General features: G+C 40.4%; 1 protein-coding gene across 4 annotated transcripts in view; it reads right to left on the bottom strand.

Moving 5' to 3' along the window:
- The window catches only part of ITGB6 (integrin subunit beta 6), a 48,455-nt gene extending 31,688 nt beyond the window's left edge, over nucleotides 1–16,767 (bottom strand). For 2 of the 4 annotated variants that reach the window (XR_013774823.1, XM_079310430.1), the window contains exons 1-3: nucleotides 1,067–1,160; nucleotides 887–963; nucleotides 82–161 (exon numbers count right to left, since the gene is read on the bottom strand). Coding sequence is in view for 3 of the 4 variants with exons in the window: in XM_079310430.1 (XP_079166556.1) it covers nucleotides 82–161; nucleotides 887–947 (141 nt within the window). In the remaining variant the exon portion in view is untranslated. Of the gene's footprint in view, nucleotides 1–81; nucleotides 162–886; nucleotides 964–1,066; nucleotides 1,259–15,667; nucleotides 15,907–16,568 lie in introns of those variants that run through there. The other 2 variants (XM_079310431.1, XM_079310432.1) reach the window with 2 other exon arrangements.
- Nucleotides 16,768–19,938: the final 3,171 nt, after the last annotated feature.

Genomic DNA, 19,938 nt, shown 5'->3' with positions numbered 1-19,938 from the left:
CCCAATTAAGTCAATACTTCATCACTCAGAGTGACTACAAAGACTTCAAGTCTTACTTTGAAATTTATTTTATCACTCTACCTCTTGCAAACACCAAGCGCAGTGTGGTCCGGAAAGCAAACAATCTTCACAAGTCACTGTGCTTTCCTGAGAACAGGTCCCTGAATTTAAATCCAAGAAGATAAAAGGCTGTTAATAATATGCTTAATCATTCAGTTTATAAAGAATCTTGTCATTTAGAGAATGTGGGTGGTGAAAATGTAGACATTAAGGATTACTGATAAAATTTCTTCTTAACTGTAGTTCTATTGGTAAAAGATTAACTCTCCAATAAAGATTAAAACCTCAGAATTGCTGGCAATTAACATACCTCCTTGTGCATGCTTTATGGGTGGCATTCACTCAGAACATGTTAACTTGTTCCCTCCAGTGCACCTGACAGAGTGTTACATGTTATTCTAGTATGGTGTAGGTAAGTCATTTCTCACATAGCATATTAAAAGAACAGATTTATGCTCACTCTGTATGCTTAAAATTGCTTCACTCAGTTCTGTAGATACTTGATATGATTTTAATCCATTGTGTAACTACCGGAGAAACACTCAGTCATATGTATAATATGAAAGATTCTTAGCAGATCAAACTGTGATTAGAGAAAATGAAATTGCTCAAATGTCTGTCTCTTTCAAATCTGTTGTGCTATGTGATGACCACCAAATTGTAGATGAATTGGCAATGCAGCCCTACAGCAGTCTGTCAAAAAAAAAAGTCATTAAATAGAAAGGAAAGATTAAATACAGAAGACAGGAATTTATTTCATGTCAACTCCAAGCAAGAAACAATGCAAAAGGGTTTTGAAATTGATCTCCCTGCCCCTGAGCCTTACCTTGTACATAGTTATTTCTTTGTAGAAATAGGAAACAGAGGCAAAGCAATTCAATCCCCATTCGTTTTCAGTGCTGGCTGCATGACAAAAAAATATTAGCTTGTTAATTATCATCTGTGTAAAGGCAGAATGTGGTAAAGAGCAGCATTCCTGGAGGGAACGTTTCCAGGTGTCACGTACGCGGATCGCGAGGAAACTCCAAGCCCGGCGGGACGGACCATGAACAAAATGAAAACAAGGGCTACCTGGGCAGGTAAAGAGGACAAGCTGTGCACACAGTAACGTGAACATGGTTATCACTTCCTTGTTTTCCTGGACTCCTTATAAGGTATGCAGGGAAAATTCATTCAGGTGAAGATTTGTCAGTCCCAGTCACTCTGGGTCCTAGAGCAACCCAGCCACGTGTTTGAGCGTGTACAACAACCCTTTTAGAGCTCCTTCAAAACAGCACCTTCAGCTGTGCCCTGGGGGGAGATGGATCATTAAGATTGCCAAGTGAGTGTACCTGAAGAGAAGTAAAAATCCCATTTTTTCAGATTTCCTGATGTGAAGAGAAACTCATAAAAACAATTCCAGGGAAAAAACAAAACAAAACAAAAACCAACCAACCAACCAAAAAAATCCACCACCACCACCACCAAACAAACAAACAAACAACAACAACAACAAAAAACCACAAAACCCAAAAAACAAAACAAAAAAACTAACAAAAAACAAACCAAAACAAAAAACTCCATGCACTACCAAAAACCAAAGAAAGCAATCCCAGATTAAAACTGGGGACTTGGATTGAGTACTTCAAGATACCAAGTACATTGTTTAATTAACATTCCAAACTGAAAGGGAAATACTGCAGTTGTGGATTTTTTTTAATATTTAGAAGGAGGAATATTTTCATTCCCAGTACAGCAACTGACTTAAAAAAGAATCATGCCAGCCTTAGCTCTGCCTAGTCAGTGGCTGAATATTCTACTGCACAGAAACAACTGCATAACAAGTTATTGCTATCTCTCCTCCACCTTCCCAACCTGAAATGAATGAAAAAATATGTATTTCTTGCCACCTTATTAATAGGAAATAAAATTCCTTATTTCCAGATTTCATCTCTTCCCATCTTTTATGCTCTGCTATCGTCTGTTCTAAAAATCGTTTGTTCAAGACAGGTCCTGTCTTTTCATAAGGATTTGCAATAGTGAAAGTAGGGATGGGTCTGTATAAGTTAAATTCAACATGCCTGAAACATTCCTGGGCATTACAGCCAACTGGCACAGAAAGAATTGAGTTTATGATTGCAAAGTGCCTATTAGGACCATTGTAGCAAACAAATTGTGCCCGGAAATCGTTTGTAGTGAGTGTTAATTGGAAGAGGTCAAATTCATGCCAGGGTGCATTTTAACAGTCTAACAGCATAGACAATCTCATTCTAGTGCCTGGAAATATTCCCAGGCACATCCAATTTCACTAATATTTACACAGACCATGGTAGTGTCAATAACAGCTCCAGGTGGATTACATCACAGCTCCCTTTGCTCTGCCCTTGGGCTCCACCCTTTCTCTTACTCATGTCCAAACACGCCGTGTTTCAGAGTGATCCAGCTAAAACCCAATGCCCTTCTCTGGGGAAGGGCTGGTTTCCATCTGGCTGAGCCCCTTGAACCCTGTGGCTGCCCAGTTCAGAGTTCAAGGCAGAACTGGCAGGAATTGTGATATGTTAGGCCAAGTTTAGCCCAGTTTAGGCTGTTGTGGAGCAATATCTCAGCATTTGTATTTACAACAACATTCCTAAGTCTCTTTTAATTGCTCTCTCTGCCTCAGAGTGCCCTTTGTCAGGCACTTGTTCAGCTACAGCAATATGCCATGGCATGAAAAAAGCATTGATTAGATTATGTTCCCACAGTTTGTGAAGACACAACTCTGGGAATGCTGTCTGTGTAATTACATAAGGTTGAAAAGAAGTGGGATCAACCAGAAGTGTTTGCTCTTGCTAAGAAAAACATCCTCCTGTAATATGCCCTTCAAATATCCTACTTCCCTGAGTCTGACTGGCATTTGTGTATGTGTCCTTTAATATTGTTACTGTGTCTACAGCCTTGCAGCTCTCCAAAGTCCAGTGCTTTCTCTTTCAGAGCAGGTCACCTTGCAGCTCTTAAGGGCTACTGACACAGCAGAGTCTCCTTAGCAGTGCCTAAGGACCAGCCAGCTGAACAGCTGGCAATTAGCAAATGCTTATTCTTGGATTCAAGATATCAAGCTTTGAAGTGTTGAGAGAATTAGTAATACAGCCTACATAAAACTTACAAATTCTATCTGATATTATCAGGGCCCCATTTGCTTGTGAGGTAATATTTTATACACGTCTTGGCAAGGATAGCATGTTTGGAGGCTAAGGGCCTGCATCTGAGCAAGGTGGCTGCCAAAGACTATCTGAATTAAGTCTTTCCTGATTAAACAGCTAAGTTTCTGTAAATCATTAGGAACAGACCTCTCTGGATTGCCTGGAGAGAGCAGAGAAGGAAAAGAAAGGAGCAGAATAAACAACAACAAAAACGGAGAGCAGGAGCCTAATAGAGGTCCTGAAAGAGACACTGCACCAGGAATAAACCTTGGGCAAGGTTAGAGCACCTAGACAGGAAGCAGACAGATGATTCTTGTTTTATCAGATAATTCTAATAACTAAAGGTAAGTTGACCAGGAAGTTCCTCTACTAGATCAATGCTTTATTTGTTTAAATTATCACTAGAAGAGTAGAATCTCAATCTGGAGTAGCCATGCTGATGTGGGAAAGATGTGTAATATGCTTTGGGGTCATGGCATTGCTTAATTTGACAGCAGGGTTCCCCTTCTTCGTAAGATTTTTATACAGTCCTGCATCACCCACCCAAATTAAAGGCATTGATTCAATGAGATACAACAAAAAGGTAGTTTGTAGTACAGAAAGAACACAATTATTGTTTCCATCAGCCACTATATCTTCATTTTGGAGCAAATTCTGGTCTCTATTAAATCAAAGTTACAGTTTTTAAATGACACATGAGAACAGAAAACAGCTGTTTATGGTTCAGTGTAGGCAATGCTGAACAAGGTAAGTCTTCACTCCTGGCATGAATATAGCCCTGACCTCTCAGCTTCACACACAACACAGCTCTCTTAATTCCCAGTGATTCTTGTCATACACACTCCCACCCTGAAAGCCTGGAAAAATATGCAACAATTTAAAGTCTGAATATCCCCTGGCTGAGATGATTCTCAGAATATTTACAAAGGTGCAGGGAGGCACCTCTTGCACTTGAGAAAAGCTTTCTCAAGTTTGTGAGGTGGAGTCTCCCTCCTCTCCACCCTCTATTCATTTCCTCAATGCATCTGGAAAAGGCAAAGGGCTGCACTCCTTTGGTTGCTTTGTACTTGAAACATCTGGTGACTTTATTCTCTGTCTGATTGGGTTCCCAAACAAATCCTGAAAGCTTATGGTAGTCTCTGGTGGGGAATCAAATCAGACTTTAAAATTTCAGTCCAACTTTTTAACCTGAAAGGTAGCAAGTGAAGATTCCACAGAAGTCTAGAGGTTAGAACACTTCTCTCCCAAAGAAGACATATGTTCCATAGCTGCATAGTCAAGTGCTTTCATACTCTTGGGCCAGCAGAAATGCAAAGCATTTTCTCTGGAAAATCTGCACAGAAATATATCCCCCAGCAGCCTGACAGATCCAGTTCCAAAGAACAGCAATGGCAGATGTTTCAGAGGATGCCTGTCAGTTAGCTAAGCAATGAAGGCTGAAAAAGTTTCTAAGCTTGAAACTTTGATTTATCTCTAAGGAGCTAGAGATGATGTGAGCATCCACAGCAGTGTGAGTTCTGCACTCAGCCCAGTCCAGCACAGACAGAAACCACACACAGGGACTGCACAGACACTGCAAGAACTGTCCTGTCTCTGCTGCAGAACAGATCTGACAATGCCTTAGGGAGAGCTGGCAAAAACGTTTCAAGAGGAAGCAACAATCCCTAACAAACTGTTGTATTTAATGGGGAAATTCACAGTGAAGGCAAAAGTAGCAAATCAGCAACTTTTGCTTTTTTTTTTTTTTTTTTTTTTTTTTGGTGGTGGTGTTTTTTTGCTTTTTTCTGGTTTTTGGGGGGGGGGGTTTTTTTTTTTTTTTTTTTTTTTTTTTTTTGGTTGGGTTTTTTTTTTGGGGTTTTTTTTGTTTTTTTTTTTTTTTTATTTGTTTGGGAGGTTTTTTTTGTTGGAGTTTTTTGTTTTGGGGTTTTATTAGTTGATACATCTGCTCTCTCTTTCTTTATTAATCATCATGGCTGGAGATGGGTACTGCTCCAATAAAAAATAACATCCATTCAAAGGAACTGCTGTAAGAATTTGGGTGCTGCATGAGTGACCTGGGGCCTGCTGAAAGCAAAGATCTGAACATACATGGATGGAGCTGCTTCATTTCAGCTCCTGTGTTTTGGGGTGCATTAATATCATATCCCATCAGGCACCCAAACACTGCCACAGAGCCCAGTGAGATGTGGTCCCTGCCATCCTCCAGGTGCTGTTTGCATGGCTACACACGATGGACTGCAGTTTTGGAAGAAAGGAGGGGTTCTGGAGGCCCTTCTGGAGGGCCACAAGAGATGAAGAATCACAGAGGAGAGGAATTTTTTCCCTGGCTCTGAGCAAAACAAGGTGTTGGGAACTGGTGACTCAGGCTGTGATTCATGCTCTGGTCTCCTCTTGTTTCCGGAGCAGTGCTGCTGTTAGAGGAGGGCAGGGAATGATGAACAACCTGTGAGCAAACAGAGGGCAGAGGAGGAAGGAGGAGGGACTGCTCACCAGCTGTGCAGTGAGCAGCAGGCAGGAAACTCAGGGTGCTTTCCACCTGTATTCACCTTGCCCACAGCTCTGACCTGGCTGGCTCCAGCCAAGGGCGTGAACAAACCTTTGTTCTGTTTTTTTGGCATGGGTGAGCAACGTGAAAGATGTGTTTGCATTTCAGATTTGAATACACTCTCACACTCCAGGAGAAATAATCTGACCTCTGAACTGCAGAAGGGCTCAGGTGGAACTGGTAGGAAAATGGAGTGGGACTGCCCACAACACTCAAATTATGCCAGGGACTTCCACACAGCCCATCAAATCTCACCTTGGTTTCTGTTTGCTTTTCTTGGTTATGTGATACCCTTTGCTTTCCCTACACTATAAAAATGTGGGGCAGAGGCAGCAGAGCAAGCTGAGGATGGGAACTACACTGAGTGCTGACTCCACAGCTCCTTAGACCCTGCACTTCAGCTGAAGAATTTTTCATAACTTTGTTCAGTTTAATGCTAAATTCAAACCAGATCTGCAGCCCCCATCACAGAAGGGACAAGGTGGTGGCCTTGCTGCTGCCACAGCACCAAGGGAAAGGCAACCCTTTATCCAGCCCTGCAGCAGGCCAGGCTGCTTTTGGAAAAGACTGTAAGGCTGGATTAACACAATGTCTTCAGGCCTGACCACCAATGTAAATTTTAAACTATGGAGCTGGGATTAATTCACTTGTAAAAAGTGATTCTGCTCTGGTTTTAGACATAGAAAATAACTTTATAGCTGACCTTACTGTACTTAGACCTATGGTGCTTTGCTAAAACACGGGGTTTGAATTAGGTTATTCTGGAATAACCAAAACAGATGGGAATGCTTCACCTAGCACCCAAGCAGCTGCCAAATCCTGAGGAAGGTGAGCTCAGGTACTGCATGAAAGCAGCTCCATTTCTGAAGCCTCCCAGAGCTATTCTGGACTCTGCCAGTTTGATTCCATTTTCAGACACCCAATGCTCAGGCCACTTGTCCTCACCAGAGGCTGCTGTCTGTTTTTGAGAAAAGATTAGAATTTATGGTTTCAGGAGCCTTTTGTGCAGAGTGCTGCCATCTCATGGCTACTCTGCTCCTCTGGAGCAGAAAAATGAGTACTTTCAACTTCCTGTAGGAAAAAGGTGATAATGAGAGTCCTATTACCTTTTAACAATATTTTTCTTTGTGGCATATAAAAACCTTTGGAGATATTAATGTCTTTGTTATAACATATCACTTGTGTTATATTAGAATTGTAATTTTGTTTGCATTCTTTTTTCAAATTCCATCTCTCACATTAAACAGAACATTACTTCCATTGTCTTTATTATAAGCTTGGTTACAAGCTTCTGAAATGTCAGAAATTGTTTGCAATATCTTTATCAGTGTAAATTATTACTGTATTTTATAAATCTTGCCTTATTCTTATGTGTTTCTTCTGAAAGCAGAAAGGAAATTTAAACCAACAGTGTCTGCTCACATGCAAGCAGGAACATTGGAAAATCAATATTATACAGAATGATTTCTGCTTCTACAATTCTTAAAGTACTGGTCAGAGCTGTTGATATTATATAACTAATAAACCCATGCAAAACTAGAAATATGTAAATAGAGCCACCTCAAAAATAAAAAAATAATCAAACCAAATAAATTCCAAGTATTTTGCTGAGTAATACCAAAAGAATAAGGTAGAGCAGATTTTCTCAAACAATGTTTTTCAGGAGTTCAAAATGATTAATCATGTAAATATGGTCAATAATATTACATCCACTGATATCTTATGCTTCTTATGTTTGTTGTCCTCTAGTCTGATTTATCAAAATTTTAGACCAATCTTAAAAAAAAAGCTATTTCTTAACATTTTGTAGTGTGTCAGTACCACACAGGCCATAGAGACATGGTTCCTATCTGAACCAATAAATTCACAGAAATTTCAAACAATGCCATTGCCACAGTAATAAAAAAGAGAGAGCACAACACTGCAAAGTATCTTATAGATATTGAAGATGTGTAATTTCACCTTACCCAGCTCTCTTAATAAACTTAGGAAATCCATCTTAAGCCTTGTCAGAGTGCTTGGCCCTCTGGCAGAGAGGCAAAGAGAAAGGGGCTCAACTCACCATTCCACAGGAGCCTCATGAATCTGGATCATCCACTTTGCAAGCAAATAACTTCCATTTTCCTGTGGTACCCACACCTACAGTGGCTTGTCCCTGTCACTCTTATCAGAAGGCTGTTTCAGAGACTTCACCCTTCTCATGGCTGGAAACTGCCCCAGCTCCAGCCTGGATGGACTAACTTCCAATATATATCCATTTATTTTAATGACAACATTGTCTGGTAACTGAAATAGCCTCTTGCCTCCCTACTATTTGCCCTGCCCTTCTTCCCCCTCCTCTTGATGTATTTATAGAGAGCAGTTGTAAATCCCTCACTCTTTGTTTTGTCCAGTACTACTTTTCTGCATTTCTTTCAAAGCACTTTCCTAATTATGGCTGACAGACTGTTCTAGTACCCAAAGGAACTTTGACCAGAGGAGCCTCCAACAATGGTGTTTGTACTCAAGTGTTCTTTAAGTGTCCTATATGATCTCTAAGAAGGATCATTTTGGCTTTTTCCATGGCTCCACCCCCATTCTCCCAGGATCCTTCTAAGACTGACCAAGACATTTACCCAAACTCACCACAATTTACAACAGAAATCATTTCTACCTCAATCTGGGTGTGATCCAGCTCTTGCACTATTAAATTCTACCTGATACCTCCAGGTCTCTGTTCTTCATAATGGAACAGATATTGTTCTCATCTGACCACACTACTTTTAGCCACAATGGAAGTGTTGACACTTTGAAGGACTAAAGGAAACAGCAAAGCTTGAAAACCTCTACTCAGCCTTAAGTAGCCCAATAATTCCCTTCCTAGAGCAGATGGCACCATACAAATACCTCCCCAGCCCTATCAGGTTATATTAAACATTTATTGTTTATTTTCTCTATTTTATCTTCATGCAATCATTTATTATTTCTTGCAAAATGCTTACAAAATTTACAGATTACTAAGGTTAGTTAACAAAACTGTAGATGTGAGGTCACTTTTCCCTCTGCTCTTTCTCTCTGCTTTGCTTTGGGAAACCTTTAGGAGAAAACTTGATTCTGTACCTGAAATTTATTTTTTCTTCTTTGAGCAATTTAGGATGGATAACAAACACCACTTCACCACGGGCCTACTACACCTTGTTCATAAATTTTCAAGTTTGTAAATGTTAGCTTTTATTTCTACCATTTCTTCCATTTTAGAGTCTTCCATTTTCCTCCATGATCTGTGCCATGATCTTTTCTGTAAAGAAGAAAGACACTTTGTTTGGTATGGGCAATATCTACATCTACAGAGTATTTAATCCCTACCAGAGGGAGAGTACTTGTCACCTACCAGACTCCCTTTTCCAGAGAAACTTTCACTTTTCCAAATATTGTTACAGATGGTATGTCTGCAAACTTTACAGATCTGAGTGCACCCTCTGCTTTCAGGTTCCTAAAATACCATTTTCACTGATGATCTGGTATGGTGGGGGCTTTCATTCTCTTTGCAAATTCCTAATAATTTTATTTCTTTTTAAAGGATTTGTAAGGTGCTAGCACTCTTCATTGTCTCCTTATAGTACAAGTTACAGATTTTTAAAATTATTATTTAAACTAAATTTTAATAGGTCTGGAGCCTTCATCCAATTAATACCACTAACTAATTTCTTTAGGTACAATACTTCACAAGGACAAATGTTGAGAAATTAGCAGGCCTATTCTCATTCATTCTTTCATTTATTTTCAATTTAATCAAGTTGGGATAACTTTAGCTAGGTTATTTTCTACAACCAGCTGCTCTATGTCATCACTACCTAACGAAGATCACCTAGAATAGCATCATGGCAGTCCATGGCTGCCTGCTGATGAAATCTGCCAGCTATTACACCCTGGAATAACTGGCTCTACTGTTATCAGCAACATTTGCTTTAGACTCTATTTCTGATGAGTTAAAATCTCCTGCAGTGAAGCAATACTTGGGAGTTTCTCTTTCATGCTTGCAGTCATCTGAGTCTGACCTCTCTGTAAAATGCTGCTCCTTAGTAGAATTTTAGTTTGGCAGATTCCATCCTGCCTACTTTGCCTCTGTAAGCAACTCCACTGCTACCAAGGGATGTCTCTGTGCCATGGGTTTTATTTCCAGTTTTCTGACAAGACTACACATTAGTTTAAGTGTGTTTCAGTCATAGATCATCCATCCACCATCTTTCACTATTCTTGGAAGATTTGGGATCATCCTGGATCCTGCAGTTCTATCCTGCTTTGCAGTTTTTGCACACAAACATCTCAGCTCATCTTCCATGGCAACGTGCAATTCTTTTTTAAAGTGTCACATTCCTTTTATTGCTGACACCCAGGCCACACACACCACATTCCCACATGTCAGTGTTGACTTTGCCTGTCCATTTTTCTTCCATCTGATATTTCTTTATCCTTAACTTATTCATCACACTCTGCTTTTCAGAGCCAGGCATCAAAATTACTTAGGAGTGTTCCTCAACATCCTCTCCTATTTCTTAGAATTCTTTTACTGATTATACTATTTCATATATATATATGTATTTATGTATGTATGTATATGTATGTTGTTATCATCTATTATTTTGTAACATGCTACATGATCAGTTATACTATAATGATACCAATTATACCAATCTTGGTTCCAGAAAATCAGTGCTATGTTTGCTCCAATGGAGTTCATCCAGCTTGTGTGAAAAATCCTCCTTCTCAAAAGCTAAATTCCTTACAACACTCCTCATAACACCAATTCTTAAGACATCTGCTGCTCTTTATTATCTTGCATGCTTTAACACACCCTCTTCAGGAATGAAACCCTGCAGTGAGAGATTTTCCTTCAGGACAAACCTACTCACACAGATTTCTTCTGTTTTTTGTTACTTCCAGTTCTCATTCCTTTAGTCTTTTATCCCACAATGTGAGCTGGTACAGTTATGTTTCATCCCAGAAGTGATTGCACTACCAGCAGCACTAAAATGGCTCCTGTTTTATAAATTGAATAAATAATCAACTTTATGCACATACTGTGTGTGTCTTTTCCTGGAATACAATCATTTTAACTTAAAACTATGCTCTAATAGTACTGCTGAACTTATATTTATGAGGCAGTTCAAAAATAGTTTCTGTTAAAATAAGTATTTTGCATGATAGGACTAAAGTGAAAGCTTGAATGTACTTTTAAACTTTTATTAGTTTTGTGAAATGTCTCATCAGTTCTCCTGGAGATATTTTAGTCATTGGGAGTTAATCATTACCTGAAATTATGGAAAAAAACCTATTCAAAGCCAGTCTACTATGTAGTGTTGTGTTAGGGAAGAAATGCAGACACTGACTCATAGCTGTCAGTTATTCACTCAGTTATGATGTGATTCTTTACAACATTATTTTTCTTTTGATCTACTAGTAAGATACTGATCTGGTGGGTGAGACTTTCTCAGAGCAAGACCTTGCCCATCCTAATCAATAGAGACATGAGTGTCAAACTGCCAGAAGAACACCACAAAATTTTAACAGTACAAGAAATATATAAAGGTGAAGAGGTCAATGAGTTAACATTACAATATTTGTAATGTTAACATCTTTAAGTAGTCTATATAAAGGTGAATAGGTCAATGAGTGAACATTAATCTGGAAGAGGCATCTGAGTTCCCTCTAAAATCAGAAAAACTGTGCTTGGCAATGTCTGAAAGCGACAGGAAGAACCAAGAGAAAATGCAAACAGGTCAAACACTGGGGCTGTGCTCTCCCAGGAGCATGGCAGATCATGGGTATGGCAGCAATCAAACCTCCAGGGAACAGCTGATACAGGAGGTGCCTCACTCTGCACTTTCCATAGGTACAGTCAGGAGAAAACTGGTTCCTGACTTGGGCTATCAGCTCTACAGAGCACATGTTCTTTCTGTACTACAAAGCCAGGCAAGTTCCTCTCTAGCTGTGCAGTGTGTCAACTTTGTTTCATGTAGAGAAAACAGAAACACCACCTTCAGCCTGTGTCATGTTAATATGAAGATTAGACAAGATGGGTACTTGGAGTAACAGTCAAAAATCATGGTAAAATTTTGAATTTAGATTATCTAATAGTCTCAGCACTTATGGCTGATAAAGGTGCCTATTTGCCATGTTCTCAGGAAGTCACAATTTAATGTCTAATTTTGTGAAATTTGATCAACATTCACAGTTTTAAGTAAACAGAGAAGTAAACAAAACCATTGCAGTTATTTATTCAGAATGTGCTTACATACAGCTATTCACGATGCCTGTGCATCACATTACTGATAAAAACACTCACTTTCACCAGGTTCCATCATCAGTTTGCTCAAGGGGAGTAATAAAACCTATTTTTCCTTCATCCTGAACTGATGTTTATGTTCTCATGCGTCTGATTTGTCCTGACCACTTTAAAAGGAGTATTTTTCTTTTCTTTCCCTGCTGCTTCAAAATTCCCTCTTAAATTTATTTCCTGTACTTGTGGGTTGAGCAATGACAGTTTGATTTAGCTCATACTTCTGAACTTACATATTAATAAATTTTTCAAGACTTGGCCTTTTGTTTGCATTCTTTTAAGTTTATGGTTTTTAGGGTGCAACATTTTCTTCATGAACCTGGTGTGCTGCTCCTGTTGTTACAGTGAAGCTTGAAGAAGGCTGTTCCTCAGAAGTAGTTTCTCTCCTCTTAAAACTAGAACAAATCCAGGCTCAGGGTCAGACAAAGCAACACAAGCTCCAACCTAGGCATCCTTCCTGGCTGAAGAAATTCCTCAGTGCAGTTCTTGTGGCAGAATCTGTTTACAATGTCTATTAACACTCTGAATAGCAGCACAGGCACCACAGAGGCCTTGACTTTATCCCACAAGGATGGCAGGTAAATAGTGCCAGAAAAATAACAGTCCACTGTCAGGAGCAGGGGATTTCCAAATCTGAGCCTGAAAGTCTGGGTGGAGGACAGCCAAGCACAAGAGATGTGGAAGCCAGGAAGGGGTCAGAGAGGGAGCAAAGCTTGCTGAAGCTGATTTGAGCAACCATTTGAGGGATTGGCTGTGGTTGCAATATGCACTGCTGTTGGATGAGATTAATTGCTGCTAGCATGGCTCTCAAGGAGGGAAGAAGCATTTTCTAAGGATGCCAAGGTTCATCATTCCAAGTAGGTTTTCTGCCCTGGGGAGAAACTGCAGCATTTGCATTTTCTACACACAGACAGTTCCACTAAGTGAAGAAAAACCAATCTCTCCATGACCCTCATAAGACATCCCTGCAGGCAGAGCCAGAAGGTTTTATCCAACAAGTACCATTCCTGAGTCTGGCAGAGCCTCATTTCAGGGGCAGTGCAAAATGAAACCTCATTTGGACCAGGCTCTACCTCCACACAAGTGGCCTGCAGAAGGATGAGGATTGCCTTCCCAGCCTTCAGGCTATCTGGGTGCCAGCAATGGGAAACAAACCCTAAGGAGAAACCTATCCCCAGGTTCACAACTCTGTACCCCAGGGAGTGGATGAGATCCACTGCCAGAGCACCACTGCTCCAGTTCTGCTCTGCTGAACTCTATCTGCTTTGGGTGCTAGTGGAAAAAAGTGCTGAGTACAGAAAATCAGATGGATTTGTGTTTTCTTATATATAGAATACCGGAAAGCAAGATAGATCAGAGTTTTGAGTACCATTGAGATGCTATCCAGGTCACAGAGGTCTGATTTAAGAAGCATATCCCTATGTTCCTAAACTTTCAAAGAGAAATATTGCTAATGACAGGACTGGCATCACATGCATGTCCCCAAGCTCCTTCACTCTAAACTGATGGCATGAATGTTTAATTAAAGCTTTGGCAGAGAAGTGGATCAGGACTACTGTATCCTTTTTCCCTGAAGATGTGCTTCAGCAAGCTGATGCAGATTGCTTGGTGAATGAGATGTATCAATATAATAAAGCACCATGTGTCAGGCTGAACACATTAAAGGCTGGGTTGAACTTTAACATAGGTCATGAATCACTTAAACTAATTCAGTCAACCAGAATTAATACAAAAAGTATGAGTAACAAGAGGCTGGTTTTTGTTCTGATTTTATATAAGCAGGAGAATGAGGCACCTGAGCAAAGGTTCATATGCAACTACAACAGTAACTCTGCTCAGGTAGGAATGATCCATACATTTGAATCACAATGCAGAAAGATCTACATTTACATTTTGCTGAAAACCTTATTATAGCTTTCTGAGAATTAAAATTTTGACAGCTTAGTTTGGGGGAGCCTTTTAAGAACATCAACTCTGATAAAAAATAATAAACAGTGTATATGAAACAAAACCTTTTAAAATAAATTTTCCCTGACATCTCCTGAAGAGCAAACAGGAAATGTTCAAAGTGAATGCTGCCTTCATTAGTTTTTCTCTTTTTCACCATTTATTGGCATTGTTAGCTAAATTTTCTTACAAAGGTGTTTAACTGCAAAGTGATTTTGGGTTAAATTGCAAACACAGTCATTAAAGTGCATTGAATAGTCTTTGGTTTGCTTGTACAAATAATGATTGTATGCCCTACACAACATGAGCATTTATATAATGTTTCATATTTTGAGCAATATGTCATCATGATTCATCATTCTTTATCTCTATTATGCTGATTTTGCTTCTTTTATAACTCACCTCTGTCTAGACCAACACAACTTCTTTTAAACAAAAGCTTAACCACACCTAGACATGAAACCTCAGCTGGGCAAAGAGGTGATGCTTTCATCAAATTAACAGTTGGCCTTTCTATTTCAGTAACATGGAAATACTTTGTCCTCTGAAAAAAAAAAAACATTCTTTTTTTCCTCGTGGTTGTAGAGTGTGCACTGATGAAACATCTGACAGTGGTGTTCACTGAGGACTATTATTAAAAGCACTTGCAGCAATAAGTTTACTCATTCACTTTCTGCACATTCTTGGTAAGTGTGTGTTATCTCAGAACCTGTGCCTGTCACTGGGTTCAGCACAGGAGCACCCACTGAGCTCCACAGCTCTGCCAGGAGCAAAAGCGCAGCTTTTGGCATCAGGAATAGCAGTAGCTGCAGAGTGAAAGACCATTGTTGGGAAGGGGCACTATCATCAGAGACAGTGCCACAGCAAAAGCAGCTCTGAGAGCATTGCAAGCAGAGCTCAAGGAGCAGGTCTATTCATAGCCCTGCTTTTCCCCAGGGGATGGTGTCTTGCAGTGCCTTCATTAAGTGCTGACAGCAGCCAGACTGAGAGAGGGAAACACTCATCAGATGGCCCCAGCCACAACTGAGGAAAAGCACGGGAAGGATAACTGGCCAGCCTGGTGCTTTCCTCGCTGCTCAGAGCTTAGTCACATCCCTGAATGCAATGCTCTGTTCTTTCCTTTCAGCAGGGCTCTCTCCTTGTGTACAGAGCTGCTCTGCACAAAGGCTGCTGCTGTCGATTCAATGCCCCCTTGGAATCTGCCCAGGCTGTGGAACACGGCATCTGAATTCCAGATCGCCTGCTAGCTGGAAGAAACCCCCAAAATATCTCGGCATTTGCTACTTTTAACAGTGAGCAGAAGACAGGCACCAAGCCTTGTTACCTGTCATTCCAATCCTTGCTGTGTGACCTCTCACTGTCAATAGAACTTCCCTCACTGTGTGGTTTTCTCTGGTGTCTCCAAGACATTTACACACAGAACAGGGTGACACAGCCAAAATTGCCTGTATTCTTCAAACCTGGGATCCTCACTCCACCCACAAGATTAAAAACCTCCATCCTTACTGAACCAGCTCTGAGGTTTTTTGCCTGCCCATGCTCTCCACACTCAGCTAAAGAACCTGAAACACGAGGCTTTCTATACACATGTACTTCCTCCTTTGCTCCAAAAATTTACAGTAAAACTTGCCTTACCTGCTGCTCCCCAGTGCACTTGCACATTTCTCGTGTACAGAGCAGATTTCTCAGCACTGCAGACATCCTTGCACCACAGCTCAGCTTTCTGCAGGATCACAGGGAGTTTCTCTTTTTCCACATGGCAGCTGCCTTGCTTCTTACCAGCCCTGAAGTCAAGCCTCTGCTTTAAAAGCACACCACCATCCTTCTCCTTCAAATTCAGTTTTCTCTGTGGATTCTACAGGCTCACCAAGTATCTGTGTTTCAAATATTAATACTTTGATTATTGTCTTCTTTTAGCAGACTTTATACTCTCCAAACCCTATCTCCTATAGAAAGTCTGACAAAAACTGACCTAAAATGCCATTAGTCAAAATCCTGTTATTCCCAGAGGAAACACTACTGGTCCTTCATAACCAAGCAGGCTATTTATAGGAATGGTGACAGTGTGTCTAACCCCACAGTACAATGAGAATGAGGCAATCCAGATAGGATGATAGAGGCTGTTCATAAAATCAAAACTGGAATTCATGTGCTGTACGTCAATAGGGATTTAAGCAACCACTTTTTGTTCCATTTCAGAGGGAAGAAATAAAGGCCCTCTTAGCACAGGGACACACAACACATTGTCACTGCAACAATTAATCCATTATTTTAAAGAATAATGTTGAAGTTTTGTATCTGTTATAATTCTAATGTCCCCTCTTTCTGCAGGGCAGTGCTTCTCCCTCACAGGCACCTGCTTTCACACTTCCCAAAGGAGCTTCTTCCTCATAAACTGCATTGCACGTTCATCTTAGTAGACATAAAGCCAGGCTCTTTGATCTGAGCAGCAAAATACAATTTGTTTGGGATAGAGAACAGAGGAATCTCAGACAAGCCCCAGACAAAAGCAGAAATGGCAGGGAGGCAGAATTACCTTAGGGAATGCACAAGGAAGCATCAGTGCCAGCTGGGTTGCAAATCAGAGCAGCAAACAGCTGTAACACTCCTCTAAGGTAGGAAGCCAGGCATAAAGAGCAGAGGCATCCCAGTGCTCACATCATTTCCCTGGGCAGTAGTTAAAGAGCTGAGAGAGCACTGTAAGAAAAACGAAAAGACATAAAAAATAGGCAGAGATGAGATGAAGATCTAATGTCATCTTAGGAATGCACCTAGTTGAGAATTAGAAAAACCTGTGAAGAGGCAGGGAAATGGCATTCTTTGGAATGGGGCTGGCTCAGCAGGCCACCAGCCCCTTTCCCATGGCCAGGCTCCCCTGATATGGGGCAGACCCTGGGGTCCCAGCTGAGAACCCCTCACCACCAGCTCTGACACTTTTCCCTCTACCTACACTAATAAATAAAGTCTCCACCCCATTTCTTCAGGACCCAAATAGGAAGATAACCAGCTCCTGCTCCACAGGCAACAGCAGCCTGTGCTGACTCTCCCCATGCTGAAGCCTTGTGGGATGTGCTGCCATGGAATTGACACCCTGTCCTGTCCTCCCCCCATTCCTGCCTACAAAGAAGTGAAACTCCTTGGCAAATTTCCCTCCTTTGTGCCTGTAGGTGACTCCCATCAGTGAGCTGCTGGCACAGCTCCTGGGGCTCTGAGGGGTCCCTCAGGGTCTGGGGGATGCCAGGTGCTGCAGGGCACCCCCACAAACTCTGCCCCCCTCCAGCTGTGCTCAGCCTGTCCCTCTCCTGAGCCACCCCCAGACGCTGAGCTGCAATGGGGCACTCAGGGAGCACAGGGTGGGGAGGCTGGGGCTGGTGAGGGCTGAGCTGAGCTGGTGAGACCCAGCACAGCAGCACCTGAGATCTCCCTGCCCTCTCACCAGCAGCAGCCCAGCCCATGTGCTGACATGCATTTATAGATATGTACATAATACCAGGCAGAGAGAGCATCTTCCTGAGCTGTTAACAGTAATGTGGCACTAGGTCTGTCACAGACTAGGAAATTGTATTTCACACCTTTAAACATGGAATTTAAATAGCTACAGAATGGCTTGCTAATAGTAAATAGCAATAAAACTTCTCTATCAAATTTTAAAAACTGCATGAAAAGAGAAAGACAAAACTTTTTCACATTGTGCTAACCTACTACACACCTTCCAAAAGACATGGCTGGATTTTGGCCTTGATACCGGGAGGAATAAATTGGCAGTAACTAGAGCTAAATTTGAACTTAGATATGAACTCCAGGGAAAAATATTACCCAAGTTTTCTGCAGTTGTAGCAAACTCATTACCATAATTTTTTTTTTCTTCATACAGGCACAGAATTAAAAATCAATTTCCTTCTTAAATCAAAATCTGAGGCTGGATTCATCCCACACATAATTCTGTAATTTCAGCTCCACTAGATTGATTATTTCTTCAGTAATCCCTAAGGATTTAAAGAGGAAAATTTGAAGGGAAAGAAGATGTTTGTTAAACACGACTATGTGTGTTTAATGCAAAAACAATAAGTAAGACCAAGAAATATTTTTTCTGTAATAAAATGCAGACTCCCTTAATCCCCAGAAATTCACTGCTTTTCTTCAGAGCAAACATTTATTGGTAATATACACTTCCCTGACCCAGGTAAAACTCACAGCTGCAAGAACAGTGATGGTAATCCAAAGGACCAGGCATGAAATGAACAAAACGTGTAAAATTATTTTTGAGGAGCTCAATACAATTAAATGTGGTCATTGCTTAAGACAATACTGACTGAATTAATTTGCCTAGACACAACCCTGAGAGCAAAAATGCAGCTGCCTGGCATAAAACATGGGGATACAGAAACCAAACAAACTCCCATGTGAGAACTTGGGAGTTCAAAGCAGGGAGAATAAAATCCTTTCTACCCCTGTTATACGAAATTAAGTAATAGAAATACCTGAATATTTATGAGGCAGATTCATCTGAGATATATTTATTCCAGGCCAAAAGCCTCAGGCTTATGTCCTTGAAGATATTTACCAAATCTGTGGTCAAACCTTTTGGTCAAACAAATGCTAAGTTAAGTTGTATCACTTTACATCCTGAAGGACAAATACTGCCTTTACTTGATTTGTAGATGTAAAAGATGCTGGAGGTAGTGATGAAAGCACTTTATATATTTTCACTTCTATTACATGCTGCTTCAATCAGAAACAGAACTTTGTGGTAGAAATTGCCCAAATATTATATATATATATATATATATATATATATATATATATATATATATATATATATCTCATGCCTAGAAATTCAACAGGCAAATTAATTCTATAGCAGCAGAGGAAAATTTTGTACAGAAGTTGCTAGAGAGGAGGGAGGCATGAGGGTGGGGATGGGCCCAGAGCATAGTGCAATATGAAGAGTGTATGGACTGAGGAGGGACCTTGAGAAGCTGCAGGAGGGGATGAGCTTTGTCTCTGCTCTCTGGTGAGGGGACAGCTGAGCACTGTGCTGGGGAGAAATGCAGGCACTGCTCAGGGTCTGCCCCAGACCAAACACAGTGCCAGAAATCACTGCTTAAACAGAACTGAGTAGCAAATACATGGGTTTTATTCTATCACCCATAAGCCTGAGTGGAATGAAATATACAATAGTGCTCAAAGTATCAGTAAGGAAAATTGAGATCAGAATATGATTCTCATAATTAATAAAACAGGTAACTATTGTACCATACAATAAATGGTTGCAGGTGTCATGCAGGACTTAATTATTAGCAACACCACAGATAAATTCATTACAATGCTGAAAATCAATTCTGAAAAACCTTACAAGGTAAAGGATATACCACTAAACCTTTCATGCTTTTTACACAAATTATGAAAATAAATAATCATTAACTAATTTATATGTATTTCATTATGTATTTTCTTTTCTAGCCAGCATCATATTTTATCAACAAATTTGTTGGAAAGACAGGGAAATTGTTTAAAAAATACTTTTAAAATTCATAAGTTGAATGTACTTTTTAATATTATTAACTGCAAATTAGAGTGATAACAGGAACAGCCCTAGAATATGTGCTCTGAAGCCTATAATGATGCATTGCACTACTTACCATTCAGGACAGACCTTTCAATTCAGAAAGTGCTGAATGCATTACCAGGCCCATTGTCCAGAACCTCTGCCAGACATATCATTTGTCTCTATTGTGGTAATAAAGAGATTCCTGGCATTCTGGTATTAAGAAACCAGAAGTAATAGATTAGTTTTACTTTACCTCTGCTACTTAATAAGGAGCACATACAATAGAGCACACACTTCAGAAGCCTATGAAGATAGTACCCAATTGAATGACAGACTGTCTGGTTGATTTACATGA

This window comes from Erithacus rubecula (genome assembly GCF_903797595.1).
Source record: "Erithacus rubecula genome assembly, chromosome: 8".
NCBI classification, from domain to species: Eukaryota; Metazoa; Chordata; class Aves; order Passeriformes; family Muscicapidae; genus Erithacus; species Erithacus rubecula.
Note: the sequence above shows the minus strand (reverse complement) of the source record. Positions and strands in the feature narration are given on the sequence as shown.